This window comes from Microtus oregoni, unplaced genomic scaffold, assembly GCF_018167655.1.
Source record: "Microtus oregoni isolate MIOR12 unplaced genomic scaffold, Mior012 000031F_ref0000149, whole genome shotgun sequence".
Taxonomy (NCBI): Eukaryota; Metazoa; Chordata; class Mammalia; order Rodentia; family Cricetidae; genus Microtus; species Microtus oregoni.
In genome coordinates this window covers 5,392,501-5,414,963 of record NW_024543090.1, presented here as the reverse complement: position 1 = coordinate 5,414,963, position 22,463 = coordinate 5,392,501, and the positions used below count along the sequence as shown (strand labels likewise).

The window sequence follows — 22,463 nt, the reverse complement described above, 5'->3', positions numbered from 1 at the left end:
GGCACTCAGGTAAGGAAGCTTCCTGTGCATGCTTGGAGCCACAGCTTGAATAAGGATGGAGACAGGATTGACGGGGTTCTCCAGCTCCCAGAGATGCTGAGAAAACTTAAACTCCAGGTTCAGGGAGAGACCCTGTTAAACAAATAGGAAGAAAATGATAGAGGAAGATACTGACACTTCTTCGTGCCTCCCCATGTGCACATAGGTGTGCACAACTGCACACACGTGTGTACATACGTTCACACAGACACCTACATGAATAAATCAAATAAATAAATCTTTAAAAATTTTAATTAGATCTATTTAAATATTTTTTAGTGTGAATGTGCGTGTGACTTTTGCCTGCACACGTGTACACACACACACACCACATGTGTGCTTGTGCCTGTGGAGGTCAGAAGATGGTATCAAGCCCCTTGGAACCAGAATTACAGATGATTATGAACTTCCATGTGGGTGCCAGGAATTGAAGCCAGGTCCTCTGTAAAAGCAACAAGTGATTTTAACCACTAAGCCATTTCTCCAACTATCCTTTAATTTTTTTAAAAAAAAATTCTTTCTTTTATGCGTGTTAGTGTTTTACTTGAATGTATGTCTGTGTGTGCATGCACATAGCATGAGCATGATGAGACCAGAAGAGGGTGTTTCACTTTTATTGAGGCAGAGTTTTATTACATGGTTTATGTTAGTTTGAACTTTTAAGCCTTCTGCCTCAAATAACTGAGTGCTGAGATTATGGGTGTGTGCCCCAACATACAGCCTTTATGTCATTTTTGAATCATTTTTACATATTGTACAAAAAAATCAATAACAATTTAATCAAGACAAACCAACTTTTTAAAGAATCCTGCTAAGGCTGGACTCTATATCCAAAATCAACTGTAAAAAAAATAAAATCCTTAAATTAAAAGAGATAACAAGGGGCTGGAGAGATGGCTCAGTGGTTAAGAGCTCTGGCTGCTTTTCCAGAGGTCCTGAGTTCAATTCCCAGCAACCACATGGTGGCTCACAACCATCTGCAATGAGATCTGGTGCCCTCTTCTGGTATGTGGGCAGAACACTGTATACATAGTAAATAAATAAATCTTTAAAAAAAAATGATTAACAAGAAAAAAGGGACCAGAAGCCTGTGCTGTGTGGGACAGAGTAACAAGAACATGGATTCTATCATTGAACAATGCACAGAGAGAAAACATCAAGCTGCATGTTAGCTGTTTTTCATGTTTACTTGTTCATTTGTTTATTTACTCCTTAGTACTGAGATCTAACCCATATGCTAAGTTTTCACTCTACAGCTATACAACATCTCTAGCTTCAATATTTGGGAGAAAGATTTTCTCCCATCCCTCATAAATTTTCTAATAAACCCAACATTGATGGCTAAACGGTTTTCATGCAGAGTTCTGTTAAGTTGAGTATAAGTGAGCTGAGTCCTGACACAGTTTCTCTGGTAGGAAGCACAGATGCACAGATAATACCTAGGTTACATGTTTTTTTCTGACTCTTGCTTGGGTTTGTGTGGGATTTGGGGGTTAAGCAACTCTCCTGTGGTGTGGGATTCCCCTCTGTATCCTGTAAATATGTTTTATTATCATTGGTTAATAAAGAAACTGTGTTGGCCTATGGCAGGGCAGAATATAGCAAGGCAGGAAATACAAGTAGAGACAGAGGAGGAAAGAAGGCAGAGTCAGGCAGATGCCATGTAGCTGGCAAAGGAGAAAGACTTCAGAACCTTACCATTAAGCCAAATCTTCATGGTGATACCCAGATGAATAGAAATGGGTTAACTTAAGATGTAAGAGTTAGTTAATAGGAAGCCTGAGCTAATAGGCCAAACAGTGTTGTAATTAATATAGTTTCTGTGTGATTATTCGGAACTGGGTAGCCAGGAAACAAACATACAATATCCATCTATACTCCTCCCTCAGTCTCCTCAGTAGCTTGCTGCAGGCCAAAGCGTATGTTTGTCTTTGATAGTGATACAAGTCACATCATTGGAGTGCTGGCTGTGCAATCTCGAAGACTACCCTTGGCACAAATTTCTATATATTAAAGGGAGCAGTTTTGTTTGTTTGTTTGGTTGGTTGGTTGGTTTTTGTTGCTGTTGAGACAGGTTCTGTAACATGGGTTGGTCTTGAACTTACCACATAGAACCATTCTGGCCTTGAATTTGTGTCTGTAGTCTACTTCAGCCTCCCAAATGATGGAATAACAGACATGCACCACCACTGCTGACAAGAATAGATCATTCTAAAGGCTTTGTATACATTTTCATAAGTTACCCTTGGGAGTAGTTGAACCAATGTATCACTAGTAGAATATTCAGGATTCATTTTCTCAAATTTACATTTAACCTCTATCAAATTCATGGAGGAAAAGGTTGTCATGGGATTTTATCTCCAACTGCTGACTTTGTTCACTATTGCCCTAAATAGCATTTTCCCTTGTGTTTAGTCTTTCTCCATATCAGTTCATCTTGCATGCCCCACCAGTTCTGCATCAGAGTGTCTGTGCTCCAGTCCCCTGTTCAGAGAGCTTCAATTCGCTGTCTGTGAACTGAGGGTCAACTCTTCAGCCTGTTATTTAATGCACACCAATGCAGCCTCGTTGCTCATCTCTTACCTCAGCCTCCACTTTCCTGCACATATTGTAGGACTCAGGGTCACAGGATTGTCAGTCTCTTCTAAAGCATGACCCATAGTTTCTCAGCTCTTTGTCATCAGTCAGTGATGAAAGTTCACGTCACCAGCATGACACATCTCCCTTCCCTCACCTGTGGCAGACACTGCTAATGAATCATCCCACCTTTTCCCACTGAGCAGGGATACAGTGTCTCAGTGTTGAGCCACAGGCTGCTGCTACCAACGGAATGAACTGGGCATGGGAGGTGAAACTGACTTGCCAACTTTCCAATGGCCCTTTCACTTAGTTGGCATTCACCCTAGCTCCTCTTCTTGAATTTGCTGATTGAGATTCATTTCAAAGGCCCCTCCTTCTCATACTCCACTCTCCACCTCCAGTTCTCTAAACACATTCCACGGCTCCTCTACTTCTCCCTTCACTGTGCCTTCAAAAGAATAAAAAACAGTGTGCTCTGTCATGTGTCCTAAAACAATAAGGATAACAACATCTCAGGTTCTGAAGCCAGACTATATTACATTGATGCTGGATCTGTCAACCAGCTGTGAGCTTTTGAACAAGTAGCTTAATATCTTTGAATGTCAGAATCCTATATGATGAGCAGAATAATGAGATAATGAGACCTACTACAGAAAGTTGTAAAATTCAATTTTTAAAAAAATGCAGGCCAAATGCTTACCCAAGTATCTCTCTTTCTCACAAGCACACACACACACACACACACACACACTAAAAAATAAAAACAGAAACCAAGCAGGGTGGCACACACCTTTAATCCCAGTACTTGGAGGCAGAGGAAGGTAGATCTCTGTGAATTCGAGCCACATAATAGAGAGACCTTGTCTCAAAAAGACCAGAATTAGTTAGAATTAAACTAAGGACTGGGAAAATGGCTTTGTGGTTAAGAGCACTAGCTGATCTCCCAGAGGACATGAGTGCAGTTCCCAGGAACCTTGAACACAGTACCCACATATTTCTCAAGAACTTAATCATAGGATTACCATATGACCTAGCAATTCAATTCCTAAATGTGTACCAAAAAAATTAAAACACGTTTACACCAGACCTTGGTGGTGCACGCTTTTAATCTCAGCACTTGGGAGACAGGGGCGGACAGATTTCTGTGTATCTGAGGCCAGCCTGGTCTACAGAGTGAGTGTCAGGACAGGCTCCAAAGCTACACAGAGAAGCCCTATCTCAAAAAACAAAAAACCAAACAGATTCAATGCAATGCCCAGCAAAATTCTTCAAAGACCTCGAAAGAATGGCGCTTAACTTCATATGGAAAAGCAAAAAACCAATGATAGCAAAAACAATCCTGTACAATAAAAGGCATCACAATCCCTGACTTCAAACTCTACTACAGAGCTACAGTACTGAAAACAGCCTGGTATTGGCATAAGAACAGAAAGGAGGACCAATGGAACCAAATAGAAGACCCGGATATCAATCCACACATCTTCAAACACCTGATTTTTGACAAGGAAGCAAAAAAAAAAAAAAATCAAATGGAAAAAAGAAAGCATATTTAACAAGTGATGCTGGCATAACTGGATATCAACATGTAGAAAAATGAAAATAGACCCATATCTATCACCATGCACAAAACTCAAGTCCAAATGGATCAAAGAACTCAACATAAAGCCAACCACACTGAACCTCATAGAAGAGAAAGTGGGAAGTACACTTGAATGCATTAGCACAGGGAACCACTTCCTAAATATAACCCCAGCAGCACAGACACTGAGAGAAACAATTAATAAATGGGACCTCCTGAAACTGAAAAGCTTCTGTGAAGCAAAAAACACGGTCAACAAGACAAAACGACAGCCTACAGAATGGGAAAAGATCTTCACTAACCCCACATCAGACAAGAGGTCTGATCTCCAAAATATACAAATAACTCAAGAAATTGGACACCAACTCTCTTTGCCCCATCTACTGAGAGAATGAAGACCATTCTCAGCAGTCAGACGGTCAACATTCCAGAAAATGTGGACATCACTCTGAAGGGGCGTACAGTCATTGTGAAGGGCCCCAGAGGAACCCTCCGGAGGGACATCAATGTAGAACTGAGCCTTCTTGGGAAGAAGAAGAAGAGACTCCGGGTTGACAAATGGTGGGGCAACAGGAAGGAACTGGCCACCATCAGAACCATCTGCAGCCACGTTCAAAGCATGATCAAGGGTGTTACACTGGGCTTCCGCTACAAGATGAGGTCCGTGTATGCTCACTACCCCATCAACGTCGTTATTCAGGAGAATGGGTCTTTGGTTGAAATCCGAAATTTCTTGGGTGAAAAATACATCCACAGGGTTTGGATGAGGACAGGTGTTGCTTGTTCTGTCTCTCAAGTCCAGAAGAATGAGTTAATTCTTGAAGGATATGATAATTGAACTCATTTCAAACTCGGTGGCTCTGATACAACAAGCCACAACAGTTAAAAACAAGGATATCAGGAAGTTTTTGGATAGTATCTATGTGTCACAGGCTGATGAGTAAGAGAACTTATGAGGACACTAAGAAAGACTCACATAGATCTCATCTAATGGGAAGTAGATAGTAGGAAAAGACAAGATATCCTGAGTAAATTGGGAGCATGGGGACCTTGGGGGAGGTTGAAGCAGGGAGGGGAGAGGCAGGGAGGGGAGCAGAGAAAAATGTAGAGCTCAATAAATATCAATAATAAAAAAAGGAAAACCAAACAACATGTTTACATAAAAACTTGTACATATGTGTTTACACTCACATTATTGATAACAAGCCAATCGAAATGTTCATCAACTGGTTAACAGATATGATAACTCACCTATGCAAGAAACTCAACCATACAAAGGAATGTTGAGTCTGGGGGTGTAGCTCAGTGGTAGCACAGCTGCCTCCCGTTCTCAAAGCCATCAGCTCTAAACAAGAAAGTACTGATACACGCTAAAGCATGTACAAACTTTGCAATGAATACTGAGAACAAATTATTAAGACCACATACTACACAATCCCATTTATATGAAATATGTAGAAAAGGCAAATCCTTACAGAGAGACAGTAAAGTAATGGTGTCAGAAACTGGCAAAAGGGGGCATGGGGAGTGATTAACAGCTATGGGACCTCTCTTAAGGAAATTGAAATGCTCTAGGTGGTGATGATTGTGCACAGCATTATGCGCAGACTGAAAGCTCTTGAATTGTGCATATAAAATGATGACTTGGGCTGGGCGGTGGTGGCACATGCCTTTAATCCCAGCGTTTAATCCCAGGGAAGCAGAGACAGGCGGATCTGTGTGAGTTTGAGATCAGCCTGGTCTACAGAGTGAGTTACAGGACAGGCCCCAAAACTACAGAGAACCCCTGTCTTGGTGGGGGAAAAAAAGAAAATAGAAAAAAGATAAAAGACAAAAAATGATATGATTTTCAATATGTAAATTTTACATAAATTTTAAAAAACAAAACAATACCACCTTATTGCACATGCCTGTAATCTCAGCATTAGTGAACTGAGGTAGGAAGAATGAAAGTTAAAAGCTAACCCAAGCCACATCTTGAGGCTTTGAGGCTCAATGCAACACTAACCCAGCATGAACAAAACCCTTTGTTTAAAGCTGGAGAGATGGCTCAGCAGTTAAGAGCATTGGTTGTTCTTCCAGAGGTCCCAGATTCAATTCCCAGCACCCACATGGCAACTCACATCTGTCTGTACCTGCAGTTCCAGGGTTTCTGATACCCTCACACAGATATACATGCAGGCAAAATATCAATGATGATAAAATTAAAAAACAAAACAAAAACCTGTTTATATCCCCCAACACCACAAAAGGAACGGAAAAAAATGTCAGGATAGCCAAACTACATATCAAGAACTTGTCTCAAAGAGGCAGGCGGATCTCTGTGAGTTCAAGACCAGCCTGGTCTACAAGAGCTAGTTCCAGGACAGGCTCCAAAACCACAAAAAACCAAAAAAAAAAAAAAAAAAAAAAAGAACTTTTCTCAAAAAACAAACAAACAAAACACCTAAATGAATAAATATGTGTTGACCGAGGTTTCTGTCTTGCCCAGTCCCACAGTTGTTCAGTTCCAAAGAAACACAGAGGTCTACATTAATTATAAACTGGCTGGCCTATTAGCTCAGGCTTCTTATTAACTCTTATATCTTACATTAACCCATAATTCTTGTCTATGTTAGCCATGTGACTTGGTACCTTTTCTAAGTGAGGCATTCCTCTGTCTTGTTTTGTTACATAAACATTTATAATCCTTTCTGGAAGATAATTTGAAAGCATGTGTAATATATACGCATATGATTAGGGCCAGCAATGGTCACCTCCAACTAGTATACTTAGAGTTGAAATTTTTGTTCTCCCCCCATCTTATTTTTCTATTCTAAATGCAGCTATTGCTTCTTTTCCCTTTTATTAATTTTTCATGGATTTCACATCATAAGTACTGATCCCACTTTTCTCCCCATATCCTCTCATCTGCTCTCTGTCCTTGCAACTGCCCTCCAAATCATAACCAAATTTAAAAAAAAAAAGAAATAAAAGAAATAAAAACAGGGGGAAAAGGGAAGAAGGAGGAGGAGAGAAGAAGGAGGAGGAGGAAGAAGAAGAAGAAGAAGAAGAAGAAGAAGAAGAAGAAGAAGAAGAAGAAGAAGGAAGAAGAAGAAGAAGAAGAAGAAGAAGAAGAAGAAGAAGAAGAAGAAGAAGAAGAAAAAGAAGAAGGAATCTTATAGTGGCAGCTGCACAGGGGCCCATGAGTCACAGTTTACCTTTAGCCCATACGTCTTACTTGCAAGTGTTCATTGCCACAAACCATTGTGACTCAAGGCCTCTGGTTTCTGCTACACCACCGATAATGGGCTGCAGCTATTACTTTTATAATAGAAATGATAAAACGTCTGTTTAGTTTTTAGAGTTTTGGTGTCTCAGAGATGGGGTTTGATTACTTGTTTTGAGGCAGGTCTGTGGCCCTGGCTGGCCTGGAACTTGCTATGTAGGTCATGGTAGCCTAGAAGTCGTCATTTCTAAGTACTGGTATCTCAGCCTTTGTCACCAGTCAAGGCTGATGAAAAACATTTAATTTTTTGAAGATTCATGGAGGTCAGGATTGAGCTAGCTCAATTTTATTGAGGTCACTCTAATTTTTTTTTAACTTTCTTTTTGTTTTATTGAGAAAAAAACAATTTCCACCTCCTCCCAGCCTCCCATTCCTCCCCCCCCCACACTCCTCTCCCCGTCCCCCACTCCTCACCCTCTTCCCCCACTCCTCTCCCCCTCCCTCTCAAGTTGGAAGAGCAGTCAGGGTTCCTTGCCCTGTGGAAAGTCCAAAGTCCTCCCCCCACCCATCCTGGTCTAGGAAGGTGAACATCCAAACTGGCTAGGCTCCCACACAGCCAGAACATGAAGCAGGATCAAAACCCAGTGCCATTGTCCTTGGCTTCTCAGCAGCCCTCCTTGTCCGCCATATTCAGAGAGTCCGGTTTTATCCCCTGCTTTTTCAGTCACAGTCCAGCTGGCCTTGGTGAGCTCCCAATAGATCAGCCCCACTGTCTCCGTGGGTGGGTGCACCCCTCTTGGTCCTGACTTCCTTGCTCATCTTCTCCCTCCTTCTGTTCCTCATTGGGACTTTGGGAGCTCAGTCCAGTACTCCAGTGTCTCTGTCTCTATCTCCATCCATCGCCAGATGAAGGTTCTATGGTGATATGCCATGAAGGTCCTGGATAGATGTACTTCAGAAACTAAGAGACCATGGATGCAAGCCCAGACTACTATACCCAGCCAAGCTTTTGTTCACTATAAATGGAGAAATCAAAATTTTCCAGGATAAAAACAAATTTAAACAATACGTTACCACAAATCCAGCCTTACAGAAAGTAATAGAAGGAAAATCACAAACCAAGGAGTCCAACAATGACCACAATAACTCAAACATCTAGAGACCCTTCACCAGAACAACTCAAAGAAGGGAAACACACAAACTCTACTACTAAAAAAGTGACCGGAGTTAACAACCACTGGTCATTAATATCACTTAATGTCAATGGACTCAACTCACCTATAAAAAGGCACAGGCTAAAAGATTGGATACGAAAACAGGATCCAACATTCTGCTGTTTACAAGAAACACACCTCAACCACAAAGACAGGCACCTACTCAGAGTAAAGGGCTGGGAAAAGGCTTATCAAGCAAATGGACCCAAGAAACAAGCAGGTGTGGCCATACTAATTTCTAACAAAGTTGACTTCAAACTTAAATCAATCAGAAAAGATAGAGAGGGACATTTTATACTCATAACAGGAACAATCCATCAGGATGAAGTCTCAATCCTGAATATCTATGCCCCTAATATAAAAGCACCCACGTACGTAAAAGAAACATTGCTAAAACTCAAGGCTGCCATCAAACGGCACACACTAATAGTAGGAGACTTCAACACTCCTCTCTCTCCAATGGACAGGTCAATCAGACAGAAACCTAACAGAGAAATAAGAGAATTAATGGAGGTAATGAATCAAATGGACTTCACAGACATCTATAGAACATTCCACCCAAATAGGAAAGAATATACCTTCTTCTCTGCAGCTCATGGAACCTTCTCGAAAATTGACCACATACTCGGTAACAAAGCAAACTTCCACAGTTACAAAAAAATATTCGTAACCTCCTGCGTCTTATCAGACCACCATGGATTAAAGTTAGAATTCAACAACAATGCTACCCCCAGAAAGCCTACAAACTCATGGAAACTGAACAGTCAACTTCTGAACCACACCTGGATCGAGGAAGAAATAAAGAAAGAAATCAAAGTCTTCCTGGAATTCAATGAAAATAAAGAAACAACCTATTCAAACTTATGGGACACTATGAAAGCAGTCCTGAGAGGAAAGTTCATAGCACTAAGTGCCCACTTAAAGAAAACAGAGAAAGCACACATTGGAGACTTAACAGCCCACCTGAAAGCTCTAGAAAAAAAAGGAGCAGACTCACCTAGGAGGAGTAGAAGACTTGAAATAATCAAACTGAGGGCTGAAATCAACAAAATAGAAACACAGAAAACAATCCAAAGAATCAATGAAACAAAAAGCTGGTTCCTAGAGAAAATCAACAAAATTGATAAACCCCTATCCAAACTAATCTAATTTTTTTTTAATTCATGAATAAACTAGAACTCTTTTGAGCTTGTGATTGTATGTCCAGAAAATGATGAAGTTGTAAACTACAGAAGGAACTGAAGAGACACGGTCTGCAATTAAACAATGACTCACGAGGTGCCTAAGGAAATCATCCTCCAAGTGCAATGGTTAAGTTCACAGAAATGGATGAGGCAAGGCTGAGGTGTCGGAAGAGCAGCATCCCCACAGTTACAGAAGTGCACAGCTGCCATCGGAAGCCGTGACTCCAGCTGTGAACTGAGAACGCCCTGGAGCCACGCCCTTCCCAGCCCTGATGGTGTCACTTTTTATGCCAACCAACGCAGTAGAAATGAACCTTATTGTTTCACTTACTACAGGCTAGTAATCTCCTAAAATTACTGACGACTTCGATTTATTCTTTTATGAGTTGTCTGTTCGTAAGCCTGGAACTTGCTACATAGACCAGGCTGGTCTCAGACTCACAGAGTTCCGCCTCTCTCTTTCTCCTACACGCTGGGATTAAAGGCATGTGTCATAATGCCTGGCTTGTTATACCTTCGAGATTTATCTTATAATTTAGTTATTTGTATGTATGTGCCATGTGTGGGCGGGTACTCGTGGAGGTCAGAAAGAGGCATCCGATGCCCTGGAGGTAGGGTTACAGGCAGCTGTGAGCCGCTTCACTCTGGTCCTCTGTATGAGTAGCAAACTCTCTCAACTACTCAACAAGTTGACTTCCGCACTTTAAAGATTAATCATCTTAACCTTTCATTTCTCATATACGATGCTAATATTTTTCCACTTATCATTGTTTTAGTGGTTTATCATGATACCTAAATGTATTTTACTCTTATGAGGCAAAATCTATTACTGTTTTCTTTAATAATTTTTTTCACTTTCATTATGAATCCTTTCCATACCAGAAGGATATTAGGGACTTGCATTTTTGTTGCTAAAATTCCTTCCTCAGAGGAGACATAAACAGCATCTACCCAGCTCCCCAGGGTCCCAAACCAAACACAGTTCCACCAAAGTTTACTTTGGGAAGCCATTGAGTTTATTGGGCTTACCTGAAGAGCTTAGATAGGATGACTTACAAAGGCGTGGGTGCTCCTCCCCCAAAAGGCAGTACCTGGAAAGCCTTTACCCGGCAGGAATGAGAGCTTCGGTGTAACTGCACAGACGGATTCTGTCCTCTGGTTGGTCTGGACTCTCTACTCTAGCCCCTCCCTGAGGTCTCATGCAATTAACACACAGTTACATATAACAGGTAGCAGGGAGTGACTGGGTACTCAGATGAGTCTTGTGACCCCACCACCACCACTCTATAAGGGGATATAAACAGTCTATAAGGCCCATTTTATAAGAGGGTACACTTGAACTCCCCGAGAATGTAGCTGCTTGGCTCACACACAGTTTTTTTCTAGTGTTTCATTTAATATTTATTTTTTAAATTTCACTTCTTTAAAGTCATTTGGAATTTATTTCAGAGTGGCTACTAAAAATGTGTCTTAAAACACATTTACAAGGGCTAGACAGGTGGTTCGGTAGTTAAGATCACTGGCTATTCTTCCAGAGGACCTGGGTTCAATTCTTGCACCTACATGGTGGCTCACAACCATCTGTAACCCCAGTTCCAGGGAATCCAACACCATCTTCTGACCTGAGCAGCAGGCACTAAGAGGTACACAGACTTCCATGAAGGCAAAACATCCATTCATATAAAATAAAATAATTTTTTAAAAAATCAACATTTAGAACTTTAGGTATCACAACAGATGCTATACAAAGAAAATAGTTACAATATTAAAGTGTCCAAGCAATCACCAGTTAACACAGCAAATTTTCCTATAACATAACTATTTAAAACTATTCTTCAGCCAGGCCTGGTGACAAAAGTCTTTGATCCCAGCATTCAGAAAGCAGAAGCAAACAGATCGCTTGGTCTGCATAGCAAGTTTCAGGCCAGCCAGAGTGACATTGTGATACCTCAAAAACCCAACAAAACAAAGCAAACTAGTTCTAACTGGTTCATTTTAATAGGTGTGAGCTATGCAAAAACTTCCCTTAGGGCTGAAGAGATGGCTCAGCAGTTAAGAGCCTTGCTGTGGTAGATGCCTGGGGTTAGGTTCCCAGCACTCACATGATAGCTCACAACTGTTCCTAAGTCCAGTTCCAGGGGGATCCAACACCCTCCGTGGTCACTAGGCATGCACATGGTACATATATATACATACCTGCAGGCAAAACACCCATGCACTAAAATAAATAAATCTAAAAAAATAATTAAAAAATGCTTTTACGGGGCTGGAGAGATGGCTCAGTGGTTAAGAGGATTGCCTGTTCTTCCAAAGGTCCTGAGTTCAATTCCCAGCAACCACATGGTGGCTCACAACCATCTGTAATGAGATCTGGTGCCCTCTTCTGACCTTCAGGCATATACACAGACAGAACATTGTATTACATAATAAATAAATATTTAAAAAAAAAATGCTTTTACCAAACTGACTTTAATAGTCTTACTTTAGGAAAGGCATCCTTCTATATTATGTGATGTCTTTTGAAATGTACAGTTGCAGCCCAGTGGTGGAGGCACACGCCTTTGATCCCAGCACTCAGGAAGCAGAGGCAGGCGATCTCTATGAGTTCAGGGCCAGCTACAAAGCGAGTTTCAGGGCGGCGGCCAGGGCTACACATAGAAATCTTGTCTCAAACAAACAAACAACAACAAAATTAAATTTAGCTGGGCAGAGGTGGCGCATGCCTTTGATCCCAGCACTCTGGGAGGGAGAGGCAGGCGGATCTCTGAGTTCGAAGCCAGCCTGGACTATGAAGTGAGTTCCAGGATGGCCAAGGCTTACACAAAGAAACCCTTTCTCAAGGAAAAAAATAAATAAAAAAGTACAGTTGCCTTGATATCAAATACTTGGAATTTTCTTTTTTAAATGAAAATATAAGGCATGTTGTTCATTGCATGAGCAGGTGATGCCCTTGTCAGGGTAGAGCTTGAATTTCACCTGTTTGTGACCGAAAGAGAACAAAAGCCTCCCTTCATGATTCATGGGGCAGGAATCACAAGAGCAATTACTGAATGATTAAGCAGAATCCAAATGCCAAAGGGGAAGTCAAAATCCTACTACGGTAGAAACCAGAAACCCTGGTTTCGTTGCCCCTGCTAACTCACTTACCCAATTTCCTTAAACTAACCTCTCACGACTTCTGCACCTGTTGGCCAGTGCATTAAAGAAAGATCTCGTTTGATTTGTCCGAAGCCACGAGCGTATGAGTTACCATATTAAAATACTAAAAGCACCTTGAAGTCCAGGTCTCCATGGACAGGGTCAGCTGTCATCAGCAACTCGGGAGCCTTCAGTGTTTTCCCAAATTAGGAAATCTCCTTTGCAAGCCTCATCTGTAACCTCAATGCTCAAACGTTCTGAAGCCCACCGCGGATAGCAGAGTGCCAGAGGGAACGGCTTGGGAATCACAGATATGCCACATTTGCTAATGAGACTGAAATGATAATTCATTTTAAGGAACATAACCTTCCTTCCAACACCTGTGATATGTTAATAAGCTTTTTATCTCTTTCCTAATAGTTCAGATCTGTGAGATGTTAGTTTGTGGATATGTATCTGTAGGACCGCTTGCAAGAAGATGCGTGTCTGTAGCATTGTGAGATGTTAGTTTATGTATATGTACCTATAGGACCACGCACAAGAAGATGCGTGTCTGTAGCATTGTGAGATGTTAGTTTATGTATATGTACCTATAGGACCACGCACAAGAAGATGTGTATCTGTAACTTTGTTCACTGCCGTTCAAACATGTAGAGAATAGCACTGAGGTAGGGAACCAGGAGACTATCCTGAGCCTTCTCTGCAGCGCATTAGTGACAAGGATAAAGGAATGAACAGTAAGTGTACTGTAACAGTCTGTGATTACACACTCTGTGTCCAGTGGTGGCACATGCTTATCACCCCAGCATTCTGGATGGAGGAGCAGAGGTGACAAATTTGAGGATAGCGTGGAATACTTGGCAAAAAAAAAAAGACCTCCTGAAGTCACAGCTGATACCAAGTCCTTGGACTCTAAATGTAAATTTTCTAGAATCCTTTCATGAGAAAAGCCTTTGCTTGGTCATCCATTTGGTCATGGGGAGTGCTGAGGAAAACTGTTAGGCTGAACTGTGTGGAACTACAAATGCTGGACTATTGGATTTATGTTTTACTTTCAGTTTACAAAAAATGGTATTTTCATATGGTTGAGCACAGAAAGTTACACAAATCCTTAGAGAGGAAAAGAATATAGCTGAGGATTGAGACTCCAGGACACCGCTCTGTGGGAGAGCACATGTATAGCATGCATGAGGTATGCAACCCCAACATCAAAACAGGAAGGAAGGAAGGGGAGGGAGGGAGGGAGGGAGGGAAAGATAAAAAATAACAATCATTAGAATATTTACCAGGCCAATTTTGAAGCAATTCAAAGGGATAAAAGGAGAAAAAAGTGGGGCTGGAGAAATGGCTCAGCGGTTAAGAGCACTGACTGCTCTTCCAGAGGACCCGGGTTCAATTCCCAGCACCCACATGGCAGCTCACAACTGTCTGAAGATCCAGTTCCAGGGGATCTGACACCTTCACACCAATGCACATAAAATAAAGTTAAATAAACCATTAAAAAAAATTTAAAAAAAAAGGAGAAAAAAGTTAAAATTGGGAAGGGAGAAAAGGAATATACAAAAACAAAAAGAGAACAGGATATCAAAAGCAATAGTCTTGAGATTGGGGAGATGGTACAATGGTCAAGAGCACTGGCTGTTTTTCCAGAGGACCTGGGCTCAGTTCCCAGCACCCTCCTGGCAGCTCCCAATTGTCTGTAACTCCAGTTCCAGGGGGTCCGACACCCTCCTGTGGTAATTACAGACACCAGGTACATGTGTGGTCCAAAGACATTATATATAGGCAAAACACTCATACACATAAAATTTTTAATTTTAAATTAAAAAATAAGTTATTTGTTTTGAGACAGAATCTCACAGAGATCTGCCTGCCTCTGCTTCACTAATGTTGACGTTAAAGGCATACCTTACCATGCCTAGCCCAAAGATAATTTCTTAATAAATAATTTAATTCATTTAGAATTTTTAATGTGTAAGACTTTATAAAGAAAAGACATTGAGACTTTATAAAGAAAAGACATTGTTCTCTTCTTCTTCTTCTTCTTCTTCTTCTTCTTCTTCTTCTCCTCCTCCTCCTCCTTCTCTTTCTTTTCTTTAGAGAAGAAAGTTTATTTCAGCTTACAGTTCCAGGAGTAGAGTATGGTGGGGAAACCATGGCACAGCAGTAGGGGCAGGAAGCTGACAGGTTTCATTAGCATGGGAAGCAGAGACAGAGACAGAGAGACAGACAGAGAGACAGAGAGAGAAAGGGAACAGGAAGTCAGAAAAGACAGTGTTCATAATTATGTATTCTTTATGTTTTTCAAAGCTAAATCTTTAAAAAGGAATATTGAGGAAGTAGAACAGTTTTTAAAAAAATCATAGAAGTCCTTAATTATGCGCACATGCTGGCGCTTGCCTGTAATCCCACCCATCTAGAGCAGGAAAACTCCTTTCCTGCTCAAGGTCAGGCTAGGGTACACAGTAAAATATCCAAAACAAAAATAAGAACGGAAAAACAAAATCCCCAAATTACAAAAAAAAGCAGGTGATTCAAGACTATCCAGATGGGAAGAACAATCAGCAAATTACTGAAAAACCTACACTCCATATCTTAACATTTGAGAGTTTAAGACAGGATGCTAAGAAATAACTCAGTATAAAATAAAAGAGAACAAAGGAACCCTGTGTTCACGTTACCTAGGAGGGCTCCCGCGCAACCTGTCTGTCAGCCAGGAGCAGCCCCACTGCCACTGCGTTACTGTGCTGTACAGCTGTGCTGCCCAGGTGACTCCAAGCTCATGATCCCCCTGCCTCCGCTTCCAGAGTAGTTAAGAGTATAGGAACTCACTATGTGGTTTCTTCCTCATCCTACTGGTGTGGAGAATGGAACCCAGTGCCTTCCAAAAGCTAGACAAACGCTCTCCTGGTGACTGCATCTCTTACCTATGCTAACGCGTGGGTGCCTCACGGACAGAAATGCATGGCTTGCTTCAGGTCCTATATGTGCCCTGTATGGAAAGTATGCTTTTGCAAATGATTCTGCATAAAATCTGCATTAAAAAATCTGTCCATTCAGAATACTAAGATTATTTGAATATGTGTTTACAAAAGAAGCCAGAAGAATTGTGTGTCACCAGGAGTGGTGGTGACTACCTGTAATACCAGTTTCGAGAGGTTTAGGCAGGAGTAATTAACTAATTACAGCTGTAAAAAAAAAAAAATGCAACGTCCACATGCACACCGAAAGTTCTGTGACAAACAGTGACAAAAGTCCTTGTCACAGGGCCCTGGGGGCAGCTCAGAAACCACACCATTTCAAGTTCCCGAGTGCCTTGGAAGGACTATCGGGTTATTTATATATTTTCTAATCGTAACATGTGGTTCTCATAATGGTCCATAGCATGAGAGGAAATAGATGACATTTCTCAGGGTGCTTGATCTCATTGAATTGTTTTCCTATTAATGATCACTGCTCTTCAATGATGAAATTATATCTAAACTCTGTCAAAAGTTTCCCAAGGGCGCCCCTGGCAAATGTTTAAAATAGACTCTTTAGCCCCTATGCAATAGCTCTGGAAAATACCTGCACACGGATACACAATTCATGTCGAGCCGTAGGAGTCTTTTCTTTTCTGCTTGCTGATTTTACTGGGAAAAATTAAAACCGCAGCCAATTGCTGTTGAAATGTCAAGGCTAAATGTCACAGAACATATGTTCAGTTCCTCTCCTGTTCCAAACAGTCCATTGCTACAGTCAGCCGTGTGTCTCCTAGGACGTGGATGTGACCCTACATCGAAGAGCTTCATGACCATGACCTGAGCATTTCCCGTCACAGCCTTGAGTCCATCCTCGTGCCCACACAGAAGCCAGTTTCTATTTCATTCTTGAATTCACAGAGCTGAGTGGGTGGGCGTGATGTGCTCAAACCCAGAGCTGCACCAACACATCAACCAAGTCCATTAATCGCATGGCTCTCTGTTTTTGTTTTCTCTTATTTCCTTTGAAATTAAATAATTCTTTGCCCATAGGCCTCATTGCTTAATAATTCAAAGCAAGCACTGAAAAGAGTCCAGACCCCGGCTCCTCACATTCACTTCTTCATGTTTTGCTGTCCCTCTGTGTGAAATGAGCATCAGAGCATCTGACCCAACTACACAGACGCCAGAGTAAGAGAAACACTGTCTAGGAGAGAACCTAAAACACTTTAGGAAAAAAAGTGGAAGAATATTGTGATTATTTTTAAAAAGTAAAATAAAAATTCAAATGCAGAAAGTAAACAACAGAAGAAATCAAGAGTCTGCTACTAGCTTCCCCACTCCCCCAGCTAACCTTGGAATATCTGAGTTCCATAGTGGTTGAGCGCCAATTGTGCCCTTCTTAGGAAACATGCAGGCTGAAATTCACCACTGAGAAACAGCCTTGTCTTTCTGACTTCCCTCTCAGCCAGAATAAAGGCTGTTATCTGTTGCCAGCACAAAGCCTCAATTGTCTGAGCCCAAATTTCCAGAGATGTGGGTAGACTCATTCTATCAAAGAATACTGTCAGATTCCCATCTGCTGACCTCACAGCAGGGAGCTTCCCACTAGGCGCCTTTCCTAACAGAGTATGAAGCTGACAACAAACCCAAGACCCTCCTTCGAAAGCTCAAGCCAGGCAAGAGCCCAGCATCAGCTGAGGAGCCATCCGCATTCTTCAGTTTTCCTTAAGGATGTGTGATTCCTGATAGGGCAGGGAAAACCATTCTCCCAAAAGCAGTTGGACAATGTAAACTGGATTAGACTGGGGGGAGTCAAAGTTGGGTGGGTAGAGAGGTGAGGGAGGATATGGGAGGAGTGGGGTAGGAGAGGGGAATATGAATAAGTCACATTGTTTGAAATCTCGGTGGTAGCACTTGCCTTTAGTCCCAGCACTCCGGAGGCAAAGACAAGCAGATCTCTGAGTTCAAGGCCAGCCTGGTGTAGGGAGTGAGTTCCAGAACTTCCAGGGCTACACAGAGAAACCCTGTCTCGACCCCTCCCCCATAAATAGAAAGAAAGAAAGAAAGAAAGAAAGAAAGAAAGAAAGAAAGAGTGTACTGAATATAAAAATGAGGAGGGCCCTTTTCTGAGTACTGTGAAAGAAGTAAAGAAATCTGCTCTTGTCTAGGAGAACTTGACAGGCCTGCATTCTTAGATACAGATCTCAGAAAGATCCAGTTCTCCCGAAGGAAAATGAAGTTTATCTCTCCAAGGTCAGGGCTTCCAGTAGTGGACTGACCGAGTAAGCAGAAGAATGGCTAATTCTCAGGAAGGTATTTCCGGTTCTTGTTTTCAGCAAAAAGAAATTTCTGTCTTCTCCATAGTCTGATCTCAATTGCTTAAACAAGGGGGAAAGAAGACTCATTATCCAGACGGTTTAAAACCCAAGGCGGAAATGAGAAGGGAAAGGCGTGGGCACAGACACTGTTTAGAAGGAACAAAAAGTGTTGATGGATAATTAGGGAAAATACTTGGCTCCATTAATCAAAATAAAATAGATAATAGCATTGTGGGGAGGAAAAAAAGAATTAATTGAAGAATAGAAAGGAGTCGAAATGGTATTTCGTCTTGTTTCACCTTTACCAAATTCCAGGCCACTTTGGCCAGAGAACAGAATGTAAAATATTGTCCCAAGAGTGACAGAGCATGTGACTTGGCCATGAAGAATGTGGAGATGCACGGTCCCTATCTTCATTCTCAAACGGTGAGCTCAGGGCATCTTCAATTATTTATTTGTAATGATATTCCTCACATAACATTTTAAAAGAGGCATTTCCAAAGTTTTACTTCAGCTCAGGACAACGAAGTGAGCTTATTGTTCTTTTTGTTTCTGAAAAATTCAACGAAAAGTTCAAGACCTAAGATTACTTGTCCAAGAAGGATGAAGTTATTAGTTGTCCCAGGAGCTATGACCAAAAATACCTAATAAAAGCAGAAACATACTGAGAATGGGCACAATTTGTTAAAGTCTACTTAAATTTGCATGCGGACACTAACCTGGTAGAATGAGAGGTACTAAAAATCACAAACATTCATCCACTGGTGTTTTATTCGTTAGCAGAGTGATGAAATCATTGCATGTCAAATAGCTTCTGGAAATTTCCACTGTAAATGAGAGGGAGGACGGAGGGAGGGAGAGGGAGGGAAAGAAAGAGAATATGAAAGTGAAAGAGGTGAAAGTATGCCTTGTTATCTTCTCATCATGGAAAAAAATTTTGACATAGCAGACATCTTGAAAGGATTCTACAGACATCCCAGAACTGATGAACCCATCAAAGAACTAAAGTAATTAATTAATTTTTGGTCACGTGTCAATTCAAATCACGAACAAAGTGCATTTTTCTCTGATGAATATTGTGTTCTCGCCCCTGGACACCCCCCACTCCCACCCCGTGAGAACGGCTGGCCAAAGGTAACCCCAGGAGCCCAAGTTTTGCATCTAAATTGGGAAAACTCCCCTTGCGCCCCAGGCGGTCAGCTTTTGCCGCCAGCTGCTGAGAGCGTTGTAACAGGTCGCACAGGGCGGAGGTCTGAGTCCGGGAGGAGGAGCTCGGCCAGGTGGCCTCCAAAGACTCGTCTCTCCTCCCTGTCCTACAGCGGTGACGGCGGCCTGGGGAACGCCGGCTGCGCTCTGCGCCGGGCACGTACCCCGAGCGCCCCTTCGCGGATCCTAGACGCCTCCTCTGCGCGCTGGTGTCACCCGGGCGCCGTGAAGAACCAGGCTCCAACTGTCGCCAGGATCCAAACAGCGTCAGCGACGCCGGGCCAAGCCGCCGCGGCGACTAGGAGACAACTCGGTTCCCGCCCAAGGCCTGGTGGAACATGTTTTCGGGGACGCAGGTGCGCATGGGTTGGCGAAGTGGGGAGTCACCGGGAGGGGATGCCTATGCGGTGGCGTCCAGATATCTAGTTGCGGGTCTGCGCCGGCCAGAGTCGTGTCTGCCTTGGCCAGTGTCCGACCTCTCCTCCGCAGATTCCAGATTCCGGGGAGCAGCTTTTCCTCCCCGGCACTCCTTGGGGTTTCACCTGCCTGGAGCGCCTTGGATCTGATAGATTAAATATCGCGCGTGGGGCGCAGTGGCACGGCGGCTTTGGATGCAACAGGTCCCTGACTCCGTCCCCACTCAAACCTAACCCACTGAGACGGGGGCACAGGGGTTTTCTTTGTTATTGCTGTTGTTGTTTCTTAAAAAAAAAAAAAAAAAAAAAAACATGTGTCTTTATTCCTTTTGTTTTAGTTTGCATGACAGTTGCTAGACTATGTTTCCACTTCTGATCGCACTCAGCCAGCTGACCAGACTTACCCTCGCGGTTCCTCATTGGACAAAAAGCCTAAAGGATTCCGAACATGTCCGAGAAGAAGGTAAGTTTGCCACCTATTGGGAGAAAATCCTTCTGGAAACCAGGAGTGGTCTACTATATAGATCTCAAGCCGAAGTGTGGTAGGGTTCACGCCCTCCTGAGCCACAGAGCAACAATGCATTTTTTGTTTTTGTGTGTGTGTGTGTGTGTGTGTGTGTGTGTGTGTGTGTGTTTGGTATAGGGTTGTGGGTTTTTATGTTCTTTAACTACAATATGTACAAATTTATCTCTGAGTTTCCCTTGGTAAACAGATGTTTTAACACCTGGCTTGTGTACTGAATTGAAGGCCTATTTCGAAGTCCGAAAATCTTTTGAGTTGCCTTTTCCGAGATGAAGCTATGTGTAAAGAGCAGGCTTCTTGGAAAGCCTGAGATGGAGGCCAGACGCTTGTCAGGACTTGTTTGTGCGCTGTTGGGAGTCCCCGCATAGAGAAGCACTCCACCACTGCCCGCCAGTCTGGACCTGTGAGACCTGAACTCTACCCCCTTAGTCTTGACCAACTTCCTCTGTAGAACGATGGCACAGGGAGGCGGAATGACCCCGCTGGTCTTTTTTCCCCCCAAATGTTATGTTGTCCGTATAAAGGCAGGTGATTGAGAGATAAGTGTGTGGCTTGCTAGCCCAGAATTTTCGGTTACTGGTCACAAACGGATTGGTTCCTACTTCCATTTTAAAAGCCTAACACAGCAAGACCAGGAGGGGAAAAAAAGAGAGCCCTAGGCTCTCTGCACCCTTTCCCCTACTTAGTCACTGCACTTTGAATTTACTCACACATCCCTGTCCCTTATCCCTTTTGATCAGATCCAGTTCTGTTGATGAGGTTTTTGTTGTTGTTTGTCTTTTACTCTTTGAGGGGCCCACCACCCAGCTCCCAAATAAATACACAGAGATTTATTCTTATTTAAGAATACTCAGCCTTAGCTTGGCTTGTTTCTAGCCAGCTTAGCTTAATTTAAATCATCCCGTCTACCTTTTGCCTCTGGGCTTTTACCTTTCTATAGATAAGACCTTTCTTGACTTCACACTCCTTGGCTTGCAGCATAGCTGGGTGGTTGGGTGGCTGGCCCCGGATGTCCTCCTCTCCTTCACCTTTTTTCATTTCTTCCCCTGTTCTTCTTCTCTTTATTCTCTCTGCCTGCCAGCCCTGCCTATCCCTCTCCTGCCTTGCTATTGGCCGTTCAGCTCTTTTTTTTTTTTTTTCTTTTTCGAGACAGGGTTTCTCTGTGGTTTTGGAGCCTGTCCTGGAACTAGCTCTTGTAGACCAGGCTGGTCTCGAACTCACAGAGATCCGCCTGCCTCTGCCTCCCAAGTGCTGGGATTAAAGGCGTGCGCCACCACCGCCCGGCCCGTTCAGCTCTTTATTAAACCGATCAGGTGTTTTAGACAGGCAAAGTAACACAGCTTCATAGAGTTAAACAAATGTGATGTAAAAGAATGCAGCCCAATTTGCATCATTAAACAAACATCCCACGGCATAAAAGAATGTTACACATCTTCAGCTAACATTCCACAACACAGTTCGCAGTTCATTTTTCACTTGAGTAGGCTGTTACTAATACTCCTGACAGGTTTATTATTGATTAACAAAGTGTGAAGTGTGCTCCCCTGCCGTGTGTGTGTGTGTGTGTGTGTGTGTGTGTGTGTGTTATGATGGGGTAATATTTAGCCTAGGTGATTGGGTAGATGGATTTGAAACAGACAAGTTTTCAGAATGAGGGGACCCTTCTTGGGCTTCCCAAGCCTCTATGCGCTGTAGGACGCAGACAGTGCTCTAGGTTGATCAGGAGTGCGATTGTGACAGGCATTGACTGGCATTGCCATCACAAAGAGCGTGAAGTGGTCTAGAAGTCAGACCCAAGTGCAGAGAGGCCGTGTTCATGGGACGTGACTATGAGCGGGGAGCCGTATATAAGCACACACGTGTGTCACGCCCTCTGCTGGCTGCTGGGGTTGTAGAGAGGGCTATCTTGCCTTTGAGGAAAGTTTGTTCTGCTGGGCCAAGTGAGGAAACAGATGCTCTCCCCAAGCACAGTGACAGAGGGAGGAAGGGAGGACCCTGAAAATGGAAAAGAGTAGTGTCAGCTGCTCGCGCTGGAAGAGCTGTATGAAACACCAAGTTTCCATCTGCAAATGAGACAGAGTGAATGGAAACGTTT

At 42.7% G+C, this 22,463-nt stretch overlaps 1 protein-coding gene and 1 pseudogene across 1 annotated transcript in view; both read left to right on the top strand.

Annotated features, from left to right (window-relative positions):
* The first annotated feature begins 4,589 nt into the window (after positions 1-4,589).
* Positions 4,590-5,142, top strand: LOC121465476 (annotated as a pseudogene).
* A 14,241-nt stretch (positions 5,143-19,383) lies between these two features.
* Positions 19,384-22,463, top strand: part of Prrg4 (proline rich and Gla domain 4) — a 23,063-nt gene continuing 19,983 nt past the window's right edge. Inside the window, exons 1-2 of the mRNA XM_041679129.1 lie at positions 19,384-19,785; positions 20,184-20,308. Of these exons, the coding sequence (XP_041535063.1) occupies positions 20,206-20,308 (103 nt within the window). The 5' untranslated portion in view covers positions 19,384-19,785; positions 20,184-20,205. The remainder of the gene's footprint in view (positions 19,786-20,183; positions 20,309-22,463) is intronic.